Below are 26,642 nucleotides of genomic sequence, written 5' to 3' on the forward strand. Positions count from 1 at the left end.
TGCTCCCCAAAACACAAAAAAATCACAATTAATCTTCAAACATGTTGAACAAAATCCAGTTAAATTCCTTCTTGGTACTTCACATATTCTATATTTACTTTGTTTAAGCTCACAAGACCCCCTTCAGAAAAGTCTCCTGTGCTGAACTGTGTTTGTTCCTTTCATTGCTGTCTTCAGTCCCTTTGGTCGACTGAGACTGAGAGCTGAAGCAGGATAATTTGCTGTTCAGTACTCGTGCTCCGTAGTGCAGAGATGATGCCTCAGCTCCTCTGGTGACGGGGAAGACTCCACAGTTATTGATACATAAATACCAAGTGCAAAATGAGCTGTATGTATGAAAAATCCTGTTAAGACAACATGTCAGATGTTGGCAGGAGCACCATATGGATTTGATATGTACCCAAAACTCAAATGTGACCCACCGTCATATAATCCATTTACATAAAATATTAAATCACGATGATCAAGTCCTGTGGGGGTATGATTTTTTTAGCATGTTATGCATATCACTAAAACATGTAGCAGTGTTTTAAAAATGTATGCATAAAGAAAGAAGAACATTATGGAGCTGAAACACTGTAGGGTAATGAATTGTTTACCTAGATACTGAACTGTTGTTGTCTCCATTTCTTTTTTGCCTTTTTACTCCATCTTTATGGATGACTATGCATGTGAGGGTGTACGTTTATATATGTGTATGATGTTTCCCCTTGACCGAGCATCAGCCTACATGATAAGACTTGTGCCTGGTCCGTGCCTGCAGTCGCTTGGCTTAAAAAAGGTGTACAGATGTGCAGGAAGTTGATCGGATGAAGGTTGGATAGGTTTCACTTCCACTCTAATACACATACCATGATCGTTTCACATCACACAGAACAAAAGGATAAAACTTATTTTTTTACCCACTGAATAAACAAATTTATCTCTGTGTGGATGTGACAAATTAAATGCCAGCACTTTTTTCTCATTATGCACCATTTACACATCGTCAGATAAATAATGCCAAGGCCGTAGATTTTAAAGAACATTTCCCCCACTTACACTGTTATAGATATTATAGATCACTCTGATGCTTATTTTGCAGAGCACGCTCAAGCTTGTTGCACTCTGTTGTGGATTCTATTTCAGAAAGGGTGAACAACAGCTCTCCTATGTGAGTAAAAGTGTGATATGTACCCTTCACTCACAATTCAACATCTAAAGGATGCATCCTGTATTCTGGTCCACTAGTGTAGCCAGAAAAACAACTGTGGATGTGCAACAGAAAATCTGGGTGCACCACCTCTAGTTTTCTTTAAAACAGACTGATGTGCATCTTCACAAAAATACAACCGTCCATTACTGTTCATCGGCTTGTCTATAACATAGCCTTTACACAGTATAAAAAGTGCTTGAATCATTGAATGTCCATTTTAAAACATCACAGTGCAGTCATTCTTTCCATAGGCATATCAAATAAAACAAAATAGAGCCACAATAGAATAGATAACCACTTGCAATCTACACAGCTCTACAGCATCACAACTATTTTGGAGTTGGTGTTGTAGCTTCAAATAAAATGTTTTAGTACAGCAATAACTAAAAGTTAATTTTGTATTTAATTATTGGGTGTGCCAGCTGCCTCTTTGTTTTTTTTTTGCTGATGGACAAACTGGTTTGCTTCCCTGATTACCTGTTTGACAATGGTATAAAATGGAGATTCTGGGGAAAAGCTCTTCTTCTTTGACAATGAGGAGTTTGTAGTCTGTATAAGAGCTGGATTTCTCCATAAGGAACAGACCAAGTGAGAGCGTGTATCTGCATAACTATCCCTTCTTTCTCCTCAGCCCCAGCTGAGTTGAAAGGAGTCATTCTCATCGTCAGTCACAGTCGGCCCATACCTTGCCCATCCCTTCCAGCTGTCCCGTTACTGCCAGCATTGAATTTGTACATAGGCTGTCTACAACCTGCTCCAATGTTGTGTCTCATCATATCCAAACCCTGAGCTCAAAATAGAATCCAACCTCATTTCATGCCTCGTGAAGCTGTAAATTTGCACCAGAGGGGACATTACATTTGTGATAGATAGTGTGAGTGAATTAGGAAAAGAACAAAGTCTGTTTGTTTGACAAATGTTCCACTTCTCGGTGGAACTTGACAAACCTAAAGGGACACAATTTAACAGGCAAGGAACAGGTGCAGTCTTGGAGAATGCAAATTCCTTCTATGAGGCTTTAAGAAAAACAAACTTTTCAGCATGAACTTGTCCATGGACTTTGGGAATGGAAATGCCCAGAAGACCTACCAGAGTGAAATAACCACTCTAGCCTTCATGAATACAGTTTAAAACAATACTAAAGGCAGAAGTTGGCAGCCAACTCTCCTTTTAGGGTAATCTCTTCAAAAGGACTAGGGATATGCTGTACTCTTGCCTGTGAAATAAATATGAAAAGAAAGAAAACAGTTTCAGGTTTTCCCTTATTTTCCACAGCTTCCATCTTTTACCATATTGCTACTGCAAGTCTGAGAGAAATCTTGATTCTATTTAATGAATCTGTCCAAAGAGAAATTCTTATTTTCAGCAGTTTTGTGTTTGTATAGTTAGTATTTAGTGTGGTATTTATTCAGTCTACAAAATCCTATGATCTCTAGAAATAATAAATGTTGGCTCAAGTTAGCAACTGACTCAACAGGGACTAGAAATCTTCTCTGTTGATCATCGTGACTATGGGTCGGCCTACGTGCTGGAGCAGTAAATAGGTTTCATTACATGGGAGGTCTATTAACGTGACTGATTGTTTTCCAGTTATTAGCCAGACCCATGTGCTTCCAGTGGAGATAACACAATTGTCCCACAGTGTGAATACATCTTGTAGTTTGTTGGTAATCAGTCGAGCTTTGATGTCATTATGAGCACTTCAGTGACGCTTATGGACCTCGTCGTAAGTGCCTTGTTCCTGACTACATCGCTGTCTGTGCTCATAATGACGTTAAAGCACAGCCTCAGGTGTAATATTGCTTAAACATACGCAATTAAAAATATGAACCAGTGAGATAACTGAAGGGAAAATCACCCACATCAAGTAAATACCTGAAAATATTCAATTCTGGATGTTTTTAAATGTATCATTTAGCTAAAAGGATTTTTGTGTCTTGTGTCCTGAGGACTCCTCAGGTACAGTGAGGACATTCACAATTTAAAAAAGAGGTTTTTACTTTCCAATTTTCCTGTATGTGAAAAGAGTGTCCTTGTATCTGTAAGACCAAACCTGCAGAAATGATATCAAATTCACTTTCTGTTCAGGCAAAATTCTAATCAGTCTCCGAAAAGAACATTCATTCATGTTTTATTAATCCTAACATCGGCAGGTCTTATAAGATAACTTTTTGTTCCAATTCAGCAGAAGTAATCCCCCACGGGGACTGGACATAAATGAGATAATATATCAGAATTTCGGCAGCACTGATAGTACCACTGCCCTGCTGCTTTCAAAGCTGTCCAATGGATATCTGAGGGTCTGAGTCATCAATCAACTGCTTGATTAGAAGTACAAATCTTTAGCCATAGGTTTCAGATTTCCCCTTCAGAAAGGAGACTGCTGAATCTTTAAGATGAAATGATTGAAAAGTGTTTTTTAAGACATATAGATACTGCAGCTCAAAATATTCTCTCCAGTAACCTCTCTCCAGTACCTGTGACCTTTACTTTGATACAGACATCAATCCCTCCATCTACAGCCATTTTCAAAGTGCAGTAAAAGTGTTTTTCTCCCAGGTAGGGTTGGTGAGATGATTTGTTGGTCTTCACTGAAAGAAGAACTGATTACTGGTATTTTGGCTGCATCTATGTGTTTATCAAACTATTGCAGTGGATAGAGAGAGAGAGAGAGAGAGAGAGAGAGAGAGAGAGAGAGAGATGCCACATAAATCAGAGACAAGAAAACAGAAAACATTGCAGGTACATATTGTACAACAGAAGTGGGAAGTAACTAAGTACAAATACTTACTGTACTTAAGTAGAGTTTTCAGGTATCTGTGCTTAATTTTTCTGACAACCTTTTGCTTTTACTCCCTACATTTTAACACAAATATCTGTGCATTCTTCTCTTTACATTTTAAAAAACAGGCTTGTTACTTTTAATGCATTTGATTGGATTTGTTTATCATTTTTATGCATCATTGCGCACCGCCTTCCAAACATCAAGACTGATTTCAACCTAAATGGACAATAACTCATAAAAGAAGAAGCAGTTTAGAAATGGAGGGTGACTTTTTACTTTTATACTTTGAGTACATTTCAGACTGTACTTTTTCAGTTTTACTTGAGTAAAGAAGTGGAATCAGTACTACTTTTACATAAACATTTGCACTTCTACTAAAGTAAAGCATGTGTGTACTTTTGCCACCTCTGGTATACAACAAGCTGAATACATACGTCCACGCATACTAAAGAGAGCCTGAATCCCAGGCAGGGATAAAAGGGACAAGCCTGCAGTATAATTCACTTACATGTACTACATCAAAAACAGCTTTGAGTTTGCACCACTCAAGGGAAAGTGGCTCACATGCAGGTTTGATAAATGAGCAAGGTTTTCATGTTGTATCTGGCTGTTACACATGCAGACAGTTATGCTCAGGGGGCTATTACAGCACCCCGCACGTTTGTGATCCAAACAGCCTCACATTCAGGATATTTAGATGATCCATTAAGTCGCACAGAACAGCTGAGTCACACAGCAGCCCTTCATCCCTGGCCTGAGTCATGGCTTACTACCAGCTCGGCTCCCCCTCTCACGCTGCTTACTCCTGTGTGATAAAGCACATGTGCCATTTGGAAAGGTTGGTGGTAAATGAAACAAACAGGCATCTCTTTGCACTCTACTGAGAAGTACTCAGCCTCCGACCTCTCCTGAAATTGGCTGCCTTTAGCATCAGCCCGCCACTCTCCTGTCATTAGCCAATGCTTTCTAGTTGCCAGTGGGTCCTAAGGAGCAGGCCATGTGTGCTGTGAGTGGATTCTGTCCAACACATGGCATGCAATTGTGTGCAAAGTGGGACTTCTGTTCCCATGTAGCACAGCTGCAACTACCGTAGGTGGCTCAGGAGGAACTGAGGACCATGTGGATTGGGAACATGGCATTTCTTTCTTCCGTTATTTTATTTTAGGTTTGTTAGAAACAGAAGCAAGCTGAACAACGTTTCCTGAAAGGGCAAACACAACATCAATTAACTGAGAGGTGACATTTCCCCTGATTGCCATTCACAAAGAAAAATGCTTGATGCAACTGTGCAACTCATCATGAAATGTTTCATTGGTGAAGTGCTATTATCAGGGACAGGCTATGACATTTAACTCAAGTAGAGGCTGATTTTCAGGGGAACAAAATGAATATTGCATTTTGGAATCCAACTCACCATTTGTCTCATTTAACATGAAGTGTTTGTGTGCTTTTAGGAAAATGGGCTCTCATAACATTCATTCAGTTAGATGAAAACACAGCCACTCTAACAAGCAATACTTCCACATCAGCTATTATAATTAAGTGATTACATGGAAAATAAACTGATACATAGAAAATAATGAGTTGCTTGATTCTGTTTGAAACACAGTTCAAACTGAAGTGTCTAAATTGCCTGCACATAAAAAGATGAGGGGGTTTTGCACAAACACACTAGATGGCAACTAGTAATTGTGACCAACAACTAACAAGATGTCCATTGAAGGCGAACTTGGCTTTACTGAAAATCTTCGATGTGCAGCTCTTTTAAAATAATTTCAGTGTTTAAAAATATCCAGAACTTATGTCTATCAAAAGACATAATATACAATAGTGTATATTTAAAGTGGATACCAACAACTTTTTTTGCTCTGATTGATCATTATGAAGTAAATGTTGATTGCACTGTGTAATGGCTACAGAATAATGATCTGCATTTGGACTGGATTCAGTGGCAGACTCAGGCTGTCAGAGGGGCAAGGGGAAAGAAAATAAAAAGGGCACCAGCTGCTATGTGGTGGATCACCAGCGTGCCTAAAGTCATAATGCACATTATCACATTTTGTCCACTAGAAAGGAACTCTAGAGGGCACTTAATCACATCTTGTCTATTGAAAGGGCACTCTAGAGGACACTCTATCCTCTTCTTTGTGCAAAGTTATTACATTCAATCTAAACTATGTTACAGTACACATCATTAAAATAGCTTATGCATGTTTGCCAATTCAACATAAACTGTGACCGTTTCAATGCACTTCTTTCATGAACACGCTTCTTTCTTCTCTCCTATATCCACATTAGTGTAAAGTAACAGGGAAACAGATTTTCCCAATACCTGTTGCTTTTGCCACAGTGGCACAACAATCATACCGCTTGGAAATGCAAAGGGGCTGAAAAGTTGTCCGTTTACACTTTGACTACAGTTGATTTGACAGGCAGGGGGAGGTAAAGTATTATGATTTTTTTAAATTAATTCTAAATATTCTAAATATGCATCTCTTCTTGTAGCATAACACAAGTATATTTCAATCATGAGTCATGGTCACCGCATTTCCCTTTTATTCAGTCAGGTTGTAGTGAAATGTTCCTGCGTACTTCACTATCCCTTCCCTTGTTTTACCACACAAAAAGAAACAAAGACAGATGTGAACAGCAGCTGTCATATGAAGTCAGCAGTGTTCAGATGTTATGTATAGGCCTATGAATTTTTAAGTAACCTAGCAGCTGTTTAATATTGCAGCCTCTCATATGAAATTTAAAAAAATTTCCACCAGCTACAAGCTACAGGCCATCAACCAGCAAAATTCTACTGAATATATCCACACAGGGCCACAATAACAAACAAATTAACAAAAGATTGACAGTTATAAAGACTGCGGTTTGTCCTGACAGCACAGTGAGACAGAGGAAGCCACAGAGCACGTGGAGCGAGAGTGCGATCCATCATCCAGCCAGGATCTCCGGCAGCAGCTCAGGCATTTAATGCTTTGCAAATGAACTGAAGTGAAGGAGAGAAGGAAAAATGAAAGAGGGAGAATAAAAGCTGCGTTGACAACTTTTTTTCTTCAAAGAATCAACTGCTCCGAGCGCTGTCTGACTCCCAGCTCAACAAGCTCCAGTGAAGCAAACATTCGCTCCGCTGTCTGCTGCAACCAACAGCAACACTGATGCTTCAACAACTAATCGCCTAAGTGTCAGAGAGCACCAGTTTAGATTCAGTGAAATTAATAGGGCAGATGCCATTTGCACCCAGGTGTCAGTTAGGGTTGGCCAGTATAAAGGTATTATGGTATACTAGGGTATCAAGAAATCGATCGATTTTCAAATCAGTAAGTAAATACAGACGCTCCTCTTTCTATTCAACTGAAATGAAGATTCTGTATTGAGGTAATGTATGTAGTGTGCAGCATCCACCACCAGAGGTCAGTCTCTCTACTGGTGGACAAGGCAGCACAGCTGAGCTGAGAAACATGTCATCTGAGGAATAGAAGCTACACAACTAACTAATAAAAAAGAAAAACGTCTGCACTGTGAGTATTTTAAATTAAGTTCCACTGCAGACTACCAATTGGTCAAAGTAGCGTACTGTAGTGAGTGTGCGTAACTAACGTTAAGCATGCATGAGAGAATGAGTGGCAGACTGATTACTGTCTATGGTGTCAGAGAGTGACAGTGAATGCACCCTGAGTGGAGGGAAAGGTGAGCAGTGAAGTTGTCGGTCTGGCAGTAATTGTACAGTGTAGGTTTGAGTTTGTCAGTGTACAAAGGCTGCAGCTTCTTGAGACCAAAGACCTGTTTACTTTGAGGTAGTACTGTCTGCAGTGGAGTAGTGTGTAGCTGTTTTACACACGTTTTACACAAATATCGCCATAATACCATATAGCACAGTAAAATGTCAGTGTGTCAGTTGCCAACAATGCTATTTGCACCAGGGTGGAATGACCAATGTGGCTATTCACACCCAGGTGTATATCGCCTAGCATGACAGGAACAAGCACCCAGGTGTCCAAATTGCAACTGAAAATAAATGAGAATAAAAGTATAAAAAAGAAAAGTCAACAGAGTGTTATCACTAACTTCCAGGTTAGAACACAAACTACACTCTCCCACTGGAGAGTCCTGCACTTAAACTCTTCACTCACCACAACATTCTTTACTAAATGACTTTGTCACTCTTTACAGGTTTACTGGGGAGGGGTGAAAATCCAAATACTCTGATCCAGGTGGAAATAGACACTCTGAAAGAGCCATGACAATGAGTGATGGACACCATGTATATATCATTACTGTCTTATTCAGTTCTCCTCTTCATGTGTATGTGGAACCTTAGCTCTTTTCTTGCGTTTCTAACAGCAAATTCAGGTTTATGTAAAGGACGAGGATGCAAGAATGAGTAGAAAGAATTTGACCTCTGGGATTCAAAGCAGGCACATCACGCTGCTTTAAATCTAAAATCTCTAAAGATCCCAAGTATGCAAATGCTTGCCCATAGACAGTGGTGAAAGGTAAGTAAACATTTACTCAAGTATTGTTCTTAAGAGCAAATTTGAGGTATTTGTACATTTTAAGTATGCTGTTTTATATTTCTACTCCATCACTGGGAAATATTATACTTTTTACTTCAATACATTTTTATTTTTAATACCTTTAGTTGCTAGTAACTATGCCGTTTTAAATTAATAATTCAAAATATAATGAATAAATAAATGATGATGTATTATTATGGATAAAGATGAGACTTTATTGATCCCTGTGTGAAAGTATATTTTTCACATCTGTGGGTTTAATGTGTCACATGTGAATCACAAGTGCTTGCAGCTCACAACCAACATGAAAAATACGTGTCCAAAAACCAGGTGTGTTTTCAGTTCACATGTGTGCTCTTCACGTGTCATACAGTTTTCATATATGACTTTTTGTATGGGACAAGCTGGTAACAGATAGGCCTACAGTACAAAAATAAGGTATGCCTTTACTAGCTGCAATATTAAAGTAATGTACATATTAGTCCATTAATAATGATCATTAAATAATATAATATTTATGAGTCTGAAATGGGTCTCTTTACATAATACGTTTACCTTTAGTACTTAAGTGTATTTTGATGCTGTACTTTTACATGAGAAGAATTTTGAATGCAGGACTTACTTACAAGAGAATATTACTGAGTACTTCTTCCACCACTGTCCATAGATCAATGCATATTATTCTCACTCTCATACTCTCACTTTCATATAACCATGTTCATGTTTCATGTTCCCTGTCCTCTAAACTCCATCCACCCACACAAAGCATCTAACCATGTCAATGTCAAGCTGCAGCTCCATGTATGTAAAGTGACTCACTTTTATAGCTTGCACTCCAGGGTTGGTATCCATAATAGCCGGTGATTCTCAATATTCGCTCCTCTATGGACGCGCTGTTGATGTCCTCAACTGAGCGGGAGGACTTGAGGTCCTCTTTGATGGCCTCGTCCACCACCAGGTACTTGAGCTGTCTGAGCTGAGGGCTGATGTCCGAAAGCCTTCTGGGGCTCACGTCGGGCGACTTGCGCATCCCGCTGGGAAGAGAGAACAAGGGGTGGTGGGGTTAGAAGACAAAGAAAAAGGGGAGCTTGTAAACCTTGTGTGTGACTCGATAGGACAAGAGTCCTCCTTGGCTACAACAGGAGCGTCAGTGCTGTGTGTCCCACTGGGACCGGCGTGAGGGGCCCCTGCAGCGCCTCTGTTGTACAGTACACAAATCATCATCCTTCACTGGTCCTGCGTCCGCACAACACCACTGTGAAAGACACTAAGCGAAAGTGACTGCTCCTGCAACTGTTGTAAACCATGCATTGTGCAACTCCTATTATAGGCTTATAGGAATCTGAAACTAACGAATCGATCATGAGTGATTTGTAGAGATGGAGGAGGAACACTTGTGACAGCTCCGGGCTTCATGCACAGGCACTGGAGCACAAAGCTGCGCGCAGCAGCCTATCAAATGTCATGTTATCATGCAGAGGAGTTAAATACTGCTTACTTTGGGTCCAGCGGGTGAGATAAAATTAGAATATATCGCTTAATATTGCACAAGTAAAGCTCTGTAGTATATACCCAACCTGACAGCCTCTAAGCTGTTATGAAACCGTCAACATGTGTGATTTACTGACCTACTCAGAGAAAATCGGTGCGTAAAACCCCCCCCCCCCGTGTTGCCATATCCTAATCACAGCCCGTTTAATGTTTGTAGAATTGCAGTCTGACTCACAACAATTACTAATGGGCAATAATCCTCAGATAAATTTAAACAATAAAACAAATTCACCGAGAACAACACTTGGACTTGACAGAATGACTTGGCTGAATATTTTAACACTCAATTAAGTCAAATTACTTCACCACCTGTGAAATCAAGTGCGCAACAGGTGTGATCCGCCTCCTGTCGTTCGGCTGCACCGCATTTGTAAAAGTTTAAGGGTCTTACATTGGCATCAAAGTAGTCGGAGGTCCAAGGTAGCACATACAGTCCCGGTGGGGCCGTCCGACCCGGTCCCACACGGTGCCCTCTCCGTCTCCGTACATCCTCAAGGCCACTGAGAAGGACAGGCAGCTGCTGCTGGGAATCTAAATCCTCATCCAGGCTGACGGGGAGACAAGTACCATCGTCCTGCTCCTTCTCACCCGCACAAACATATGCCTGCCTGGCCACTACAGCGCACGCTGGATGCGCTCTGCACTGGATGCTGCTCAGTCCTGGAGGCATTGCAACAGCGCCATCTACCGGATTCACTTAGAATATCATCATCTCCAAGTCTGAAATACAAGATGAATGGTGCCAGCTACAAATTGGAGTACCTGAACCACCACACCAGTGCTTTGGCATGTATCAGGGGGCCTCAGCCATTCTGATGCAAGGTCAGACATAATATGCACACGAGACTTCCAATTCATATTCTCTTTCCTTTTTTTTGTTGAAATATAAGTGTGCCCGGGAGATACTCAACACACAAGACCCAGAATAAACTGTAACCAGAGACTGCTGTACCAGAATCTATAGATTTTATTTACAATGTGTAAAATAAAAGACTCCAAGTAAATGGCAGTGAAAGGAGGCATAAATGCCAGCCATGATAAAAGACAGAACAAACAACAGAGTGCAACTGTTTTAAGTGATGAGGTTTCATGTTTTTATGTTCTTACACTTGCTGGTTGAATGATTGTGATCATTTAGCAATTTTATGTGTTTTTAAATTCTTTTATGTACTGGTTTGTTTATTGTGACTTGCTGTTTAAAGTGTATTGCAATTTTTCTTCAGATTATCTTCTCAGGAATGTATTTTCTTATGTTTCTACTTTATGTACACTCACATCTCTATTGAAAATGAGATTCTATCTCAATGGGATTCACTTGATTAAATAAAGCATAAAGCTGCTACAAGGAACTTTAATATTTTGTTGATTTTGAAGGCCTGTGTGGACGAAAGCAGCAGCGTTTCCACCGTAATAATCACAAAATATAACATCAAAATGAAAATCATCCAAATAGAAATGTCCCCCAGCTTCCTCCAGTACTAACCACTGTTACATTGCCTGGGAAAATGTAAACAATCATTTAATCTGATGTCATGGAGAATCTGATGGTCTTGTTTGATTATGTGGGCCATATAGAGGCAGCAGTATTAAACTGAGACTGTTTCATAACCAGTTAAAAACTCCTTGTAGTAGCTTTAATGGCACACTAAATCTAATACGTCTAGGAAAAACAATGGTTGGCTCTAATATGAAAACTAAAAGAAGCAGAGGCATATTAATATACAAAAGAAAACTTTGCAAAAACATTTTACAAAACCTTTTTAGTGTAAAATATATATACATATACCTTGCTAGACTGGAACATAGTCCTTCCGCCAGTTGGAGTCATGCAGGTGACTGAAATCTTGTTTCCTGGCTGATCACTCCAAGTTTTGGTCCCTAACCAAACATGAACACCTTTCTTTAAACAATTATTTATCAAATCTTTAATACTATGAGCTAAAATAAATGCTTAATAAAACACCCTTTTGAACATATTTTGTAAAAAAGGGATTTTAACACTAAACAAAGGCTGGTCTCAGCTGCTTTCTCAGGTGTGTCTCAGTTCAGGAAGTAAAGACCAGATGAGCGTCCCACCCCTTTTTATAGACTCTGCCCCTTTGCCTGCTCACTTCCTGTTACCACACCTTTCACGTATGAAATAGCAAAAGGTGCGTTCGAGATGAGTCAGGCTTGCGCAGAATCGATCAGCGGTGATCACCGCACAATGCATGCCGGTTAGATTTGTGTCCGACTTGATCCCGACTTGCTCTGACGTCATGCACACGTGGGCAACGATAACCTCACGAGATCGAGGCGGCCGCAGTTTGCAGAGCCAGGCGCCGCAGCTGCTCTCCGCCAACTGCAAACGCCTGGCTGTTACCTGATCATGACTGTCCAGCGTAATGGAAGTCCAAGCTATTTGTTGTCAGTTTAGGGAAATCCAAGGCTCTCTGATTATGAATTTAAAAATCTTTCAATAACTCTTAGCCAAGAGTTTCAACTCAGAGTTGAGGCCTGACGAAGTTTTGTTTATTTCTATCAAACAAATGACCCCATCATTGAAGGACACGTGTTTTTTTTTTTTCTTTTAATTTTTATATTATACCAACTACTTTTTGACCCACAGCAGCACTCCCCTTTTCTTTTCTAAAAGATAAAACTGAATTTTCTGTCACCCCAGACCCCGCAAAGACCCCTGGCAGCCTCTGAATCTCAATCTGCACATATCTGCACCTCTACTGACTCAGCTCTCTCCTTTATAGCTGACCTAAAATGTCTGAAAAATGATTTTTCTGTGGCTTGAAAAGTCAAATCAGTAACCTTCATAGCACACACCAGTCAGCACCAGTCATATACTTTACAAATGAGCTCTCCCTGGTCCTTTTCCCTCAAACTGTCACATTCAGACAGACGCAGCAAGTCCTCCTGGCTCAAGATGAAAAAAATAAAACCCACATGTGGCCTTACTTTGAAGTGTGAAGTAGGTGTTTTATTTTTAATCTGATAGTGGCAATTATTTGTGGCTCAGAACAGTATCAGTCGTTCTGGGTGGTATTCAAAAGACTAACAAGCCGAAACAGAGGATGGGAATGTGAGGTAGAAGCCTATAGAGTTGCACAGTTGTCAAACAATAAAACCCTTGCATGTCTTTTGTGAATTATCTATATTTTAGAACATTTTTGTCAATGCATCAGTCATAAGTGGGGCTGTATAAGGTACTTATCATTAGTCAGTGTATTACCTACAGTAGATGGTGGTTGGCACATCCCCAGTTTGGAGAGGCAGCAGGAGTACCGGAGTAGGAAGCTAAGCAATGAACTTCTGTGGACAGAGTCAGAAGCAAAAGGTATTTTAGCCACTTAAAAAGGGACACCTAAAAAAATCAATATCAGTTTAAAGGGATAGTTCACCCAAAAATGAAAATTCAGTTATTATGTAATTACCCTCATGCTGATTGAAGGTCAGGTTTTTAGTCCACTATAAATCTGGTCACCATTCACTTACATTGTCTCAGAGAATCTACAACACTGCTTTCCTGTGAAACTCCAGCAGTGTTTTGTGGACTAAAACACTAAATCCGACCTTCAATCGGCATGAGGGTGACTAGATAACAACTGATTTCATTTTTTGATGAACTATCTCTTTAAATATATGGGGAACCACTGTCGTATAAGCCAAATATTGCTCTCTCCAAACAAACCAAACTCAATAAAACAAAGACAGCTATTTTACCTTGCAGAACATGGTAGTTGCTGGTCTACCGCTGCCTTGAACTGTTACTTGGTTTGTGTTATTGTGTGACTGTGGTGAATCCAAACTATCCTTTTAAAAAACTGAAGTCACACAATAACACAAACTAATATTTAGAGGCAGTGGCAGACCAGCAACACCTGTGTTCTGTGAGGTAAAATGGCTGATTTTGTCTGTGGAGTTTGGTTGGTTTGGAGAGAGTGATAATTGGCTTGTATAATGGTGGTGTCCTGTCAGAAAGGCTGTCTGACACCAAAGGTAAAGCTGTGAAAATATTCTCAATAAAGCATTCACTTAAACTGATATTGACTTTTTTTTAGGTGGACCTTTAAATTAAATTAATTCAAATTTAAATTACTAAAATACATTTTGCTGCTGAGCCTGTCTGCAGCAGTTCATTGCTTGTGCTGGTGCTCCTCTCTGCTTCTCCAAACTGGATGCATGCCGACTGAGATCTACTGAAGCTTATACACTGACTATGGGCAAGTACCTTATACAACCCTACATCAAATAATCTAAAATATCCCTTTGAGGAGAATACCTGGTAATTCTGTTGCAGTTGCTATTTTTCATTTAAGGTATGTGTGCTGCGTAGGTGTGGAAGAATAGATTCTCCTCCTTTATCGAGCAGAATATCACACAGATATTGATGGCACAAGCCCAGGCTTCTTCTCAGCACAGTTGTGAGTGGTGTTACCAGACAACTTTTTGCAGCTACTATCATTATAGATTTTTCAACAATTCACAGGCCACTGGGGTCTCCTTTGCTCTATTATTCATAATCTATTTTACCAGCAGCATTTCCAGATGGTGGAAAGGCCTGCATTTCAAATGTCTGGCTGAACAGCGGTAGAAATAAAACTGTTTCTGTTCAATATCACACAATCAAAGACAATTGCAGGGATTTGATTACATCCAATCAGAGCTGTGCCTCCAGTAATGGGGTAATTATGTTCACTGGTGGTGATTATATCTGCTTGGAAATTAAAATCAAGTAACTGTGTCTCTTGTGTGAAATGTGCAACAATACCAGAACAAGAAGCAGGTTTTTCATGTGTGTTCAAAAAGTGAATCTTGAGTGTAAACAAGCTATTAAAATATTTTTTGTAAGAAAAACTTCTCTGCAACTCTAAAAAAGCTAAAGAAGATCCCTAGATAAATCTGAGCAGAACATGCAATTCCAACAAACGAGGATGAGTGGAGCTCTACCTTGTATGACTGGGGTAGTGTCGCCCATAGGTCCCGGGTCTGTGGTCCACTCGCTGCATTGCGTCGGCATTCTGTGAGCTCCTGACTGCGGAGAGCAGCACAAGTACACCGACTGTTTTTTGAAGACAGGTTTTGCATCGATCAATGACCAGCCACAGCTTACAAGTCCACAGAGCGGGGTGGGACCTGTGCTTACTCGAGCAAAAAAGTGGAGTCTAGTCATCAATAAGCAGGTCAACACCTCCCATCGATGGTCTCAGGGAGGAGAGGATCAGGTTCATCTTGCATAATGCACCTCTCAACTTCACAGCTCTGCCAAAGCCAAATCAATTCTCACTGTTCGACCTTCTGTTTTGCCAAAACTAAAATAATGTGGACACCTTCCCCGTGAGACACAGCCCATAAATATCAGAACAGCTGATATAAAAGGAGTGCTGATATATTCAAGTCATTCTCTGCCACCCAGTACACCATATTCCACTTCAGCAGTCCTCTAATAGCGATTTAATTGGTGCCCCAATCTACAGGGCACTGCACTCCTTTCTAAATATGGATCAGAGATGGAGCAGGAGCCAAAGCTCAAGGCCAAGAGGCATAAAATGAACACAGTGAGAATGATCCAAATTGTGTTTCACATGCAAGACAGTTTTCTAATGATTTAAATGATTAGTTTGCATAAAACAAGGTCTGACTTGGCTTTGCCCAGGAAAAGCACAGGTGAAACTAATAAGGTTAATAATGACTCAGCTCCATTGCCAGCATGCACCAGACTTGGGTCCTGGAACTGACTCACCTAAATAGAATGCAGCCATTATTAATGATGAGCTGACTTTTCTCACAGCAGATATGTTGACATTAATAACAGCAACATGTTAGGGCACTGGTATTGCGTATGCTGACACTTTAACATAGGTAACACTTCAAGGGACACTTCCGCACTTTTCATGAGGATGTTGAGTCAGTACTGATGGTAAATGTAGTCAATTGAAACATTATATTCCGTAATGCATGCTAAATTCACCAAGAAAACAGAGTTCTTCTGCTGCAAAAGCTGTTGTTCTTCCTGCATCCAGTGACATCAGTGGATGTAAGGAAGGACTACAGGATATTTCAGCTTGGATTTCTAGTCTCTGCCTCGGCCTCTGCTACGGGAAGTGCTAGGTGAGCATTTTTGTCATCTAACGCTACGTCACAAATTTGCTTGCAATGCTATCTGGTATGTGTAGGCAATGCTGCATGGTTCTATGAGCAGGAAAAGTCCATTTTCTCTGAGGAATTTGTTTCTTCAGTTGACTACATTTACCATCAACACTGACGGGACATCCACATGTTAATGTTGCTAGTTACACCAGTGCTTTCCTTATTATGACAGGTCAATCTATCTGCCAAAAGAAAGGTGGCAGATACACATCAGTTTATCTGTGTTTTGGCAAAAGTTTTTTGTTGATTAAAACCACTATGTTATGCCTAGGGATGGTAACGATTAATCGATAGTAGTTTAATTTGTCATTAGGAGTTTGGTTGATCAAGTAAAATTTAATTGATCTACTGTCAAATAAAGATCTGAAATATAGAGATACAGACATTATTTTGTTATCCAGTATTTAAGTTTATGTGTTTAATATATAGGCTTTTACATGTTTCACAATAATGGTCACACAACATGCAATATGTTGCTGTAGAAATAAAGCTTTGAGCTGAAAACTTACATTTCAGGGTAAATCCTCCTGTCTATGCCTTTGACCAAAGCACTGGTTTAGAGTTGGAGTTGGTCCTCAGGCTGCTCCCTGTACCCTCAGGATGGGTTAAACACAGAGATTGAGTTTTCCTATACTGTATGTGTATGGTTGTTTAAGTGACAAGAAAAGCTGTTGGTCACCAGACTGATCCCAATATGTTTTTCTATTTTTTTTCTCCTTCTTCTTTATATACTATACAGTCTTGATATAAGCAAGGACAAAAAAAAGGAAAAAAGATACAAATGAGAGGAGGGGAGAAGGAGATTATGTTATTTCACAAGACATACTTGCTAGGGCAGATGACTGATAAAGTTATCATTTACAGCATGATCTGTTAAGCAACCTTTCAGACGGTGTCCCAGTGGTCCTCCAGGCCCTTATCAGAGTCTATTAACAGGCAGGCTGCCTGTTCCATGTTAAACAGGTCCAGGTGTTCTTCCAGCCAAGAGTCTCTGGAGAAGCAGGCTGGTTTGTCCTCTTTCCAGCTCAAAATTATTAGTCTTTTTGTACATAAGCAACCCATATCCACAGCAACTCCAACATAATTACCAGGGTTTTGGCCCAGCAGGTGTGCTGTGGAACAAACTGAGACACCAACATTAAAAAATGTTGATATTAGAGATATTACCTCTAACTGCTGGACAGTCTCAACGCAGGTAATGAACCTTGGCTGTTAGCATAAATCTTGGTGTTTGTCTGTCTAATTATGTTAAGATAACTTTGTTCTATTGAAGTGTCCCATCCCATCACAATGGGACGAGCCCACATGCACAACAACGAAGCCCCTGAAACTGAAGGAATTCAGCCATCATTGATTTTGACATTGGTTTTTCATTATTCTTTCCAGGGTCTGCAGGACAGCAGGTCTCACAAACTGTACAGCTTGTAAAGCCACTTGAGGCAAATTGTGATTTATGATATTGGGCTATACGAGTAAAATTTGACTTGACTTGACCTGATTTTGTATTTACACCAGTTCTTTTCATATGGCAACATGAGAAAATGTTTTCTGTGAAAAAGGCTCATTCACATAAGGCACATTTCTCAAAGGAGGATTACTTTTAATACTATGAAATAATAAAAAAAAAAAAACAACAGTTTTTCCCTAAACATGTGATGACACAAATACCTCTAGAACACAGGCGGATTTCAAAGTAAGAAGGCTCCAGGTCACTTGTGGTATCTGTAGTCATGTTGAAAGACCAGGATCGAGATTTCACAACCATTCATCATAACCTCCCCTCAAGCTTTTCTCTGAACCCTCAAAACCTTCTGTGCTTAGTCAGAAACAAAGACATTATAAACCTTGATCTACTTTCTCAGTCATTATTTCTATTATCCTCTCGTGTCCAGTTTCATACAATTTACAAAAGTATGATGTGAATCCTCCTGCTTTGCATCATCAATATTTAATGCATCTCTCAGCCTGGAAACAGTGTGACAGACCACTGCTGATTGGCCAGTACAGCAGGAGAAGTGAAACTCTGAGCCAGTAAAAAAGGCCACAATCATCACTGTGTATTTAAGCACTTAGAGGTTTTGTAAACATTTAATTTCTCATTACTCAGCGTTTGATTAGTGGCTTTCGCATTTGCATATGCGAATGTGAGGAGCAATTTATTGTTATAATCCAGAGAGATGCACATCGACTCCTCTGTTGGTGGGGAAGACATTATCTGTTGAAATGTTGTTTTAACCAGTAGAAAACATAACCTTTATGGAATCGGCACCCTGTAGTCCCAGGAGCCTCTATGATTTCTTGAGGGTATATTTGTTATGCAGCTGCCATTATTGGTAAGGTTGACACACAGCTGGAGAGAGGCCAGAATCTCTGTGGATGAGAGGACCCGCTGACGCTATTATGTGTCAACACCATGAACCAGTTAGCTGCCGAGCTGAACAGCTCCGGTGGGGAGAGAAGATTGGCATCCTCTGTCTTCTTTTCCGGCCAGCCGTAACTGCCCTGATTTCCATTCTTAGATAATCTCCTTTTAGTTTTGCTGATAAATGAAAACAAGACAAATTTATATGATTAAAGTGCTGGAAGTATCCATGCATAGTCACTTCTCTGTTGTGCTGCTATTAATAACAAAAGCGACCACTGAAAAACCAGGAAAATGACACTTCAGGTGCTTTTCAGCTGAAGTCACACCAAAGGTGTTATGGAAAATGTTTTTCATTAACACATAGATTGTAAACTTTGTTCTGTTTCAAATAAATGCAATCAGTGATTGAACAGGAGTCCTTCTCACCATTTTGACCATTAGACACTCACAGTTATATTGTTATTATAAATAGAAAGTGTTTTCAGTGCACTGTGTAGCTCTTCACTTCTCTCCCAAGTACATATTTGCATGTTATATTAAAGCATCATTCATTTATTAGAATGAAAACCAGTCCACTGTTCTTGTAAACGTAAATCCTCCTGCTTAGACAACATGCACCTCACCAACCATAAATGTCTGCTTTGCATTTTAGTTGCTCATTTTGCCAAAAGGGATATGGAGTAATTGGTCACCCCCATGTTACAGAAGGAAAACTCTCCCTGTCCTGAAGGTTGTCTGACTTGAAACAAGTGATTGCTTCTTTTGAATATTTATAACCAATTATTTTTTCATTGAGTTATGGAGTGTAGGGACTTGGTGAGCAAGAGATCTTGTAAATCGGGCCACTTTGAGGTTATTGTGAAGGCACTCTGATAGCACTGACATGGCAATTAAACTTGTCAGTATTGTTCCTTCATGTACTTCTGATTTGATACAAACTGTATTAGTCCAAGGCATATGGCTATCTGCTTTTTGTCATCCAATTAGGGGCCACACCATTTTCACATGCTTGCTCTGCTGGATATCATACTCAGATCTGATTAACTGGGATGCCAGCTCTAGTGGGATGACAGAGTGGAAATGACCCTCACTGTTACATTCCCAAGAGTTGGTTCATATGTTTCAGCATGACTGATGATGTTTCCACCTGTAATGGCTTTTGTCAGAAGTCTAAGCTCTTGAGAAAACTGCAGCAGAACACAGTTTTGTTTTTTTCCTGTTGCTCTCTTTGTGCATTCATCCTTGGTATCCAAGCACCAAATAAATATGCATGTGCCCTCTTTGTGTATATGTTGGATTTCCTCACAAACAAACCCCAGGCACTTCGGACTGGCGGTCTTACTTCCTCCACTCTAGTGCTCAACACCGGAGTCCCCCAGGGCTGTGTGCTCAGCCCAGAAGCAAATGGTTGTGGGAAGAACCTCATCCCTTCATGAAGAACCCTTTTCAAACCCTTATTTCTAAGAGTGTTGAGTGTGTGAGACTGTTTAATTCATCCTCAGCACTCCTCTATATTAATTAGTTTGTTCTATATTTTTATTTATTTTACCTTATTGCATCTTTGTGTCCTTGATGTTCTCAAAACATCACACACTGCAGAGATGGAGTTTTCACTGCGGAACAGTTTCAGGAGAGAGAGGATGCCCATGGCTGCAGCATCCGGCCACCCCTCCTTCTCTTTCCTCCTCGCTTCTTCTGGTGCTGTCAGTTTCTCTCACCTCTTATACATTCAAGACAGAGTGAACTAGGCCAGTGTGTATGTCCTGCTAAGTGTTTGCTATGTGCGTGTCTGTACATATACACTGTAGGCTGTGTGGTTTTAATGCCAGGAAAATAAGACTGTTATGCAAAACCACAACCTCAAAAGCACAATTCCATGTTTCATTTTGGTTACTGGGTGCATTAACAAAAGTAAGTCCACATTATTATTTAGAAAATATAATGAACACTCCCTTTACTCCAGCAAAATGAAAGCATTGTGTTTGCAGTAGCAAATGAGAGCAGTTAGAGAGTTGGCAGTGGGGAATGTTTGTGCTCGAGGCCTCCTGCATTCCCATAGTCCCAGTGTGTGTGTGTGTCAGGATATAAATAGAGTTGCTCCACCACCAGAAAGCGGTGCTATAGGGTAGATGTCAGTCGTCGCCTCAGTTCAGCCCAACCCACCCTCTGTCCTGGATGACCCCAGAGTCCCTGGGCCACTGGTGCATGAGGAGCCAAAGTTGCAACAATGGACTTGTTGTAAAACCTGACTGATGAAATGTCAAGCACTGCACAATATTCTCCTGGGCGGTTCTGCAGTGCGTGTTACTCTTGGGCTTTTGCTGGAGTGAGAGTCTTGCATTATTTGTACACTAATGCAACTATGCCACAATCACATTCCTGAAACAAAGCCTCTCAATTCAGTGAAATGGTGCATTTCTCACTTTCAGCACAGAAGAAGATGAGAATAATTCCAGTTGCAGGATTAAAAACAAGGCTGAATTTGTTTTTATCTTCGCAGCTCAGGCTCAGGTAGTTTCCTGTGCGCATATGAATGAAGCAAAAAGATCAAATGGCAATATTAATGACAAGAAGCAGTGAGTATATTTCAGTCCGGTGTGTAGAGATGGGCCTTCAGGGGATAGTCCTGTTCTGCCCTGATACACTCCTGACTGACAGCCTGGCTGCGTCGACTGACTATTGTACTGTGTGTACGTGCATGTGTGGTTAAAAGTAAATAAAGGGGAGAAAGTGTGAAGTAGTAGAAGATATGATGTCCTAAAGTGTAGCTGTGCTTTAGCTGGCCACGTGCCAAAGTTGAAGGGTATTTTGTTGAAGTCTCTTGAGTCAGCAAATACAGTCTCATTCTCCACAGACCTTGCTTGTGCATGCAGAACATTGAATTTCTAGCAAAGCGATGCTGTCTTGTAAACATGCATGTAAACATGCATGGAACTCACTTACAAACCTAAAAACTCACAAAATGATTCATTCTCATTTGGCAGGCTGCAGGGAGCATTTTCAGACCAGCTCTACACATGCCAATCTGTGCTACATGCTGCAAAAGAAAGTCAGCAGCAGATTACACATGCAAATGTAGAAATGTAAATGCCACCTCCTACAGGGAAATCAAGTAATTGGTGTGATAGTTTTACACTGCCACCTGCAGGCAATGAATGATAGAGCTGCATTTTTTATAAGCACAGTGTTATGCGTTTGGTTGTGTTCATATTTTATATTTTAAACCTATTAAAAGAAATGATACAGTTTGCACAGAGGCTGAAAACCACTGCTATGAATAAATCATAAGAGTGTGAATTAGTGATAAGTGTATTTAAGTGTGTGGGCTCACCTTCTTACAGTAATACACTCAGAGCCGGCCCGAGGCGTAAGTGAACTAAGCTCCTGCTTAGTTCCTGCCCCCATGGCCTCCAGAGGGCCCCCAAGAGAACTTATAATTTAGTTTTATTGTAACTGATAATAAATTCCAGCTCCCTATGTCAAAGCTGGTGTCACATTCATGCACATAGTGAAAGCCCATTACTTTGAATATTAAAGTACAAATTAACATCAGGCCACGCTTGTGAGTTTAGTACCTTTTTAAACGTACAATATGTATGTTCTGCCACTAAGGGTCTCTCTCACATTAAAACAATAACAAAAGGTGTAGTTCATCCGATGAGTGGGATCATGGGAGTTGTTCTCTTCATTTTTAAACAACCACCATAGCTGATGGAAATCTATACGACATAACTCAGAAGTCATGTTCAGGTTTTATTTATGTTGTGTCACATTTACCGACTTCCTTCCCTGCTCTTTGATGTATCAGATGTATGCAATATTAACAACAGCTTAACTAAATATATAACATATGTCTAGCGTTTCAATGATGAAATGCCGTAGAAGGGTAAAACATAAAAAGCACATAACTAAAATCAATAAAAGTGATAATGGTGAGTTAGATTTGTAGCAGTGCAAGACTTAACTGTATAGTATTGGCCTTACTGAGGTGGTGAGGGGCCCCAATATCAAATTCTTCACAGGGCCCTATAAAGACTTCAGCCTGCCCTGAATACACTAATACACTGTTGTTATTTAACTGTTGCATTATTTTTGTTATTTTTGTCATAATTTCTCGAGTCCTTCCAAACAATAATGTGTTGTTATGCTGATGTATCACATTTAAATGAGGAGTTATTTGCTGTATTAGATGCAATAACTGTATGTGTGATTGTTGTCTGTTCAGCTTTAATGGGATGAAGGTCAGCTGATTTAATTATACTTGCACTGCTGAAGCTTAGTTTGTTTTGTACAGAGGCGATGTTGGATTTTTTTTTTTTTATTATTTGTAAAGGTGCAGTTTTATGGCGACCAAAGGTACATAACATAAATTTCAGCAGATTACATATGTTAAAGCAGAGATTTTTGATCTGATTACACTAACTTGGCATCATGTAAATGAAGAGCCACAATTCTCTTCAGCGCTGACTCTAAACATGGCAGATTTGTGCTGTATAAAACCGGCTGACACCCTTAACATTATTTTCAATTACTGTGCACCCACAGGTTATTGTGTTCACACAACGTGCATCCAGTAAATACTTTGCCAGGAGCTGCCTTCCCCTCATCTTTATTCACGTAGTTAAACTTGATAACATGGATATCGGCTCAGCGGCTCTGCAGTGAGAGGTGCTGCATGTCAGAGATAATTACGCCTCTGTTCAATAAGAAATACGGCTGGTGAATAAAACAAAAGTGTTGCGCTTCTTTTAGCACCCTAAACATACCAAATTAAAATCACTCTCCTCAGAAAAACATGTGCTGCCCGCGGCCATAAGTACAATATATTCTGTAGTAACAGGATGATCATCGAGGTTGAAAGGAATCAGATAATTACTGACAGGTTTTATACACAGTTTTTTATATATCTTTCTCTGTGCCAGATATTGTGCAGTAAAACCAAAGCCACTGACATATACTGCAAATTTTAGAGCACTGTTGGTCTTTGCAGGTTCTCATTATGAATCAGTATCTTTCAACAGCTTACAATGTCCTCACCTTTATGAAGTGCCACATATAATGAGTCTGATGTGCAAATCATTGCTTCCAATAAGAAAGCAGCTCCTGTTTATCACTGGCTGGGATATTGGTGACCCTCTTTTTCACCCCCCAACTTCAATTACTGCTCCTCTGTGATGGAAACAAAGATGCGCACACCCCCACTCCATGTTCAAACATAAGATGAATGACTAAAACAGTGTATTCAAGCAGTACCAATTTAAGTCTCTTTAGAGCGCTACCCAAGACCCTACAAATAATCACCCTCATTTCCATTTGTTGTGCTCTTTTTTCCAATTTGCAAAAGTGGTTTTGTGTGTTCAAAAGCCTGGCAACTCTACCTCTCAGATGTATTGACTTGAAGTACACTTTCATGGTAAATACATGTTATATAATCATGTGTTGCTGCAGGGAGACAGCTACTATCAGTGCACAATACCCACGACCTAGAACTGGATTGGCTGGCTTAGATACTTTAATTAAGCAAAGGATCAATACTGGTCCCCCTCAAGATTTCACAAATTAAGGGACAGCTCGAATTTCTGGAGTTGTTGGGGGAAACACTGGTATACTCCTCCACATTGCTGTGAACATGCCCGCTTCAGCCACACATGAGAATATCAAATTGATTCTTAAATCTGATGTCCCATTCTGCCCAAGCCTGTTTGTTCTGGGTGATCTGCTCCCTCTAACACCCCTCCCTGCAGCGCAGGCAGACTGAGTCCAGACCATCGCCTATGCTGGGGAGACAGCAACCCTAACCCTAACCCTAAACCAGTGGTAGTAAGTAATTGTATACAAATATTTTGTTATTGTAATTAAGTAGATTTTTCGGGTATCTGTACTTGAGTATTTATTTTTCTGACAACTTTTTACTTTTACTCTACATTTTAACACAGATATCTGCACTTTCTACTCCTTACATTTTATATAACAAGCTTGTTACTTTAGTTTTAAGGCATCTGAAGGGAATTATTGACTATTTTAATTTGCATCATTGCACACTGCCTTCCCAACATCAAGATAAGTGAAATTTCTTATCTACATACTCTGTACACCATACTAAATTGTTAATTTTCTGTTCATCTGCATCTTCTTTTTGTCAGTCTTAGTTTCAGTGTTGTTTACTCTTTAGTTATATAATTGTGTTACTTTGTTTCTGTTCCATGTGTCTTGTATCTCAGCTTTTGTGTTCCCATATGATGCTGTTTAACATCAACAATATAAACAACAAAAAAATTGCAAAAGAGTCAGATTAAGTAATAATAAACCAACAACTTTATTTCAGACACACTGATATTTTACAGTTCATGGATTAATTTCTTATGCTGAAATGACTTTTACGTAAAACCTTGGTGCTCCATGGCGATCCTGTATTACAATATTGGTATTGTAACACTAAAATATTCAAAGAGTGCATATGAATCTACAGTACGCACCACAACAACTGAGGAGATATCTACAGAAACCAGTGATTCCAAATATTTCAGACGTGTTATTTTTGTCAGCATAAATAAATGTCAGTGTGCTTTCGTTTGTAATCCTTGACACAATGTTTACTCCCTGAACAGAACTGGAATTACTTCACCTGACAGCTCTCACCTTCAACACAAACTGCATATGCATGACAGACACTGCCGAAAACAGTTATGCTGAAGGGTCGAAGCCTTGACATCAATCTATTCAATGTATCTTATGGTAAAAAAGAAACACCAAACAAAATTCAAGTCATTTTTGCAGCAGACAATATGAACAGTATCAATGCTTCACAGTTTCCATGAAGGCCTACACTGGTGGGAAAAAAAACATGAAATACAATTCCACTGATCAATAAAATACAAGTAAAGATCAGTGAGTAACTCAGATGAAGACACTGTCAAAGCTAATTTTGCAAGCAGTTGAAGCAGACACCTTGCCACGGCTCACCTGTACACAATGTTTCAAATTAGGGCTGGGCAATATGGACAAAATCAAATATCACAATATTTTTGATCATTAACCTCAGCATCTATATATATCAGTGTTGCAACTAGCTTGTGCGTATGACTATTGGTGCTTTCGCAAAATATTAACACTGAGATTTTTGATAAATGGTCATCAGTAATGTGGATATAATGACTAAGTGGTTAAAGGCAAATAGCAGAACAGCTACAACAGTCTGGTAAGTTCAGAAAATTACATTATTTTCCTGTAATGCAGCTTTTAAAACCAGAACACTTAATGCCATATCACGACATAATCATATACAAAATCAAAACTGACGTGGTTTCATATCATGACATTGATATCTACCAATGTATTGCCCAGCCCCATTTCAAATAGACTTGTCACTACTAAACTAACAGAGCCAGCAGAGCAACCAGAGATAATGCTGCACTCTGGTCAGGCCTTGAAACTCACTGCAGCAAAACCGTGTAAAAAAAAACTTTACATTCAAGACTTCATAAAAGGCTGCGACTGTGTCTTGATGTGGCGATGTAGCAGAGAAAGATGAGGTCAGAACTTCAGCTCCATTCAGAGGCTGAGACATAGTTGAAATTCAAAACAAATGCATGTCTTTCTATTAAATGTAGTAAAAGGTATATATAACAGATAAGTCTGCTTACTGCAGTGTGCTACACTGTATGAGTGGGTGTTTGCGGCAAACAGAATATTAGAGGACGGATAACAGCATGAAATGAGTATTTATGTCATAACATTTTTCCCCCAAATACAAATACTTTTAAAAATACTCAGCAGAGTGCTATGTCATACAAACTTGGATGTGTTTATCCACTGGTTTAAATTCCAATTATGGAAAGTTATCCTGGGTTGATGAGCAGATTAAAAACTGATGTGGTAGATAATCAGAGCTGGGATGTTTTAGCTGCACTCCTGCTGCTTTTGAAGTTTTTGTACTGTTTCTAGTACAGAATTAATTTCATTAATCACTAACAAAATTTTGTAAACCTTCCACATGTCATATGCAAAAATATACATCTCTACATTCAAATGATGTAAATTAGTTTCTGTTTAACATCTTACTCTTTTCTTAGAGCAATTATC

At 39.7% G+C, this 26,642-nt stretch overlaps 1 protein-coding gene across 2 annotated transcripts in view; it reads right to left on the bottom strand.

Annotated features, from left to right (window-relative positions):
- The window catches only part of slc35f3b (solute carrier family 35 member F3b), a 64,633-nt gene extending 52,595 nt beyond the window's left edge, over nucleotides 1-12,038 (bottom strand). Inside the window, exons 1-2 of one of the 2 annotated variants that reach the window (XM_084736376.1) lie at nucleotides 11,841-12,038; nucleotides 9,323-9,537 (exon numbers count right to left, since the gene is read on the bottom strand). In XM_084736376.1, coding sequence (XP_084592502.1) covers nucleotides 9,323-9,533 — 211 coding nt within the window. In that variant the 5' untranslated portion in view covers nucleotides 9,534-9,537; nucleotides 11,841-12,038. Of the gene's footprint in view, nucleotides 1-9,322; nucleotides 9,538-10,445; nucleotides 11,520-11,840 lie in introns of those variants that run through there. The other variant, XM_084736378.1, reaches the window with a different exon arrangement.
- Nucleotides 12,039-26,642: the final 14,604 nt, after the last annotated feature.

This window comes from Lutjanus erythropterus, chromosome 14, assembly GCF_056507025.1.
Source record: "Lutjanus erythropterus isolate fLutEry1 chromosome 14, fLutEry1.hap2, whole genome shotgun sequence".
Classification (NCBI taxonomy): Eukaryota; Metazoa; Chordata; class Actinopteri; order Lutjaniformes; family Lutjanidae; genus Lutjanus; species Lutjanus erythropterus.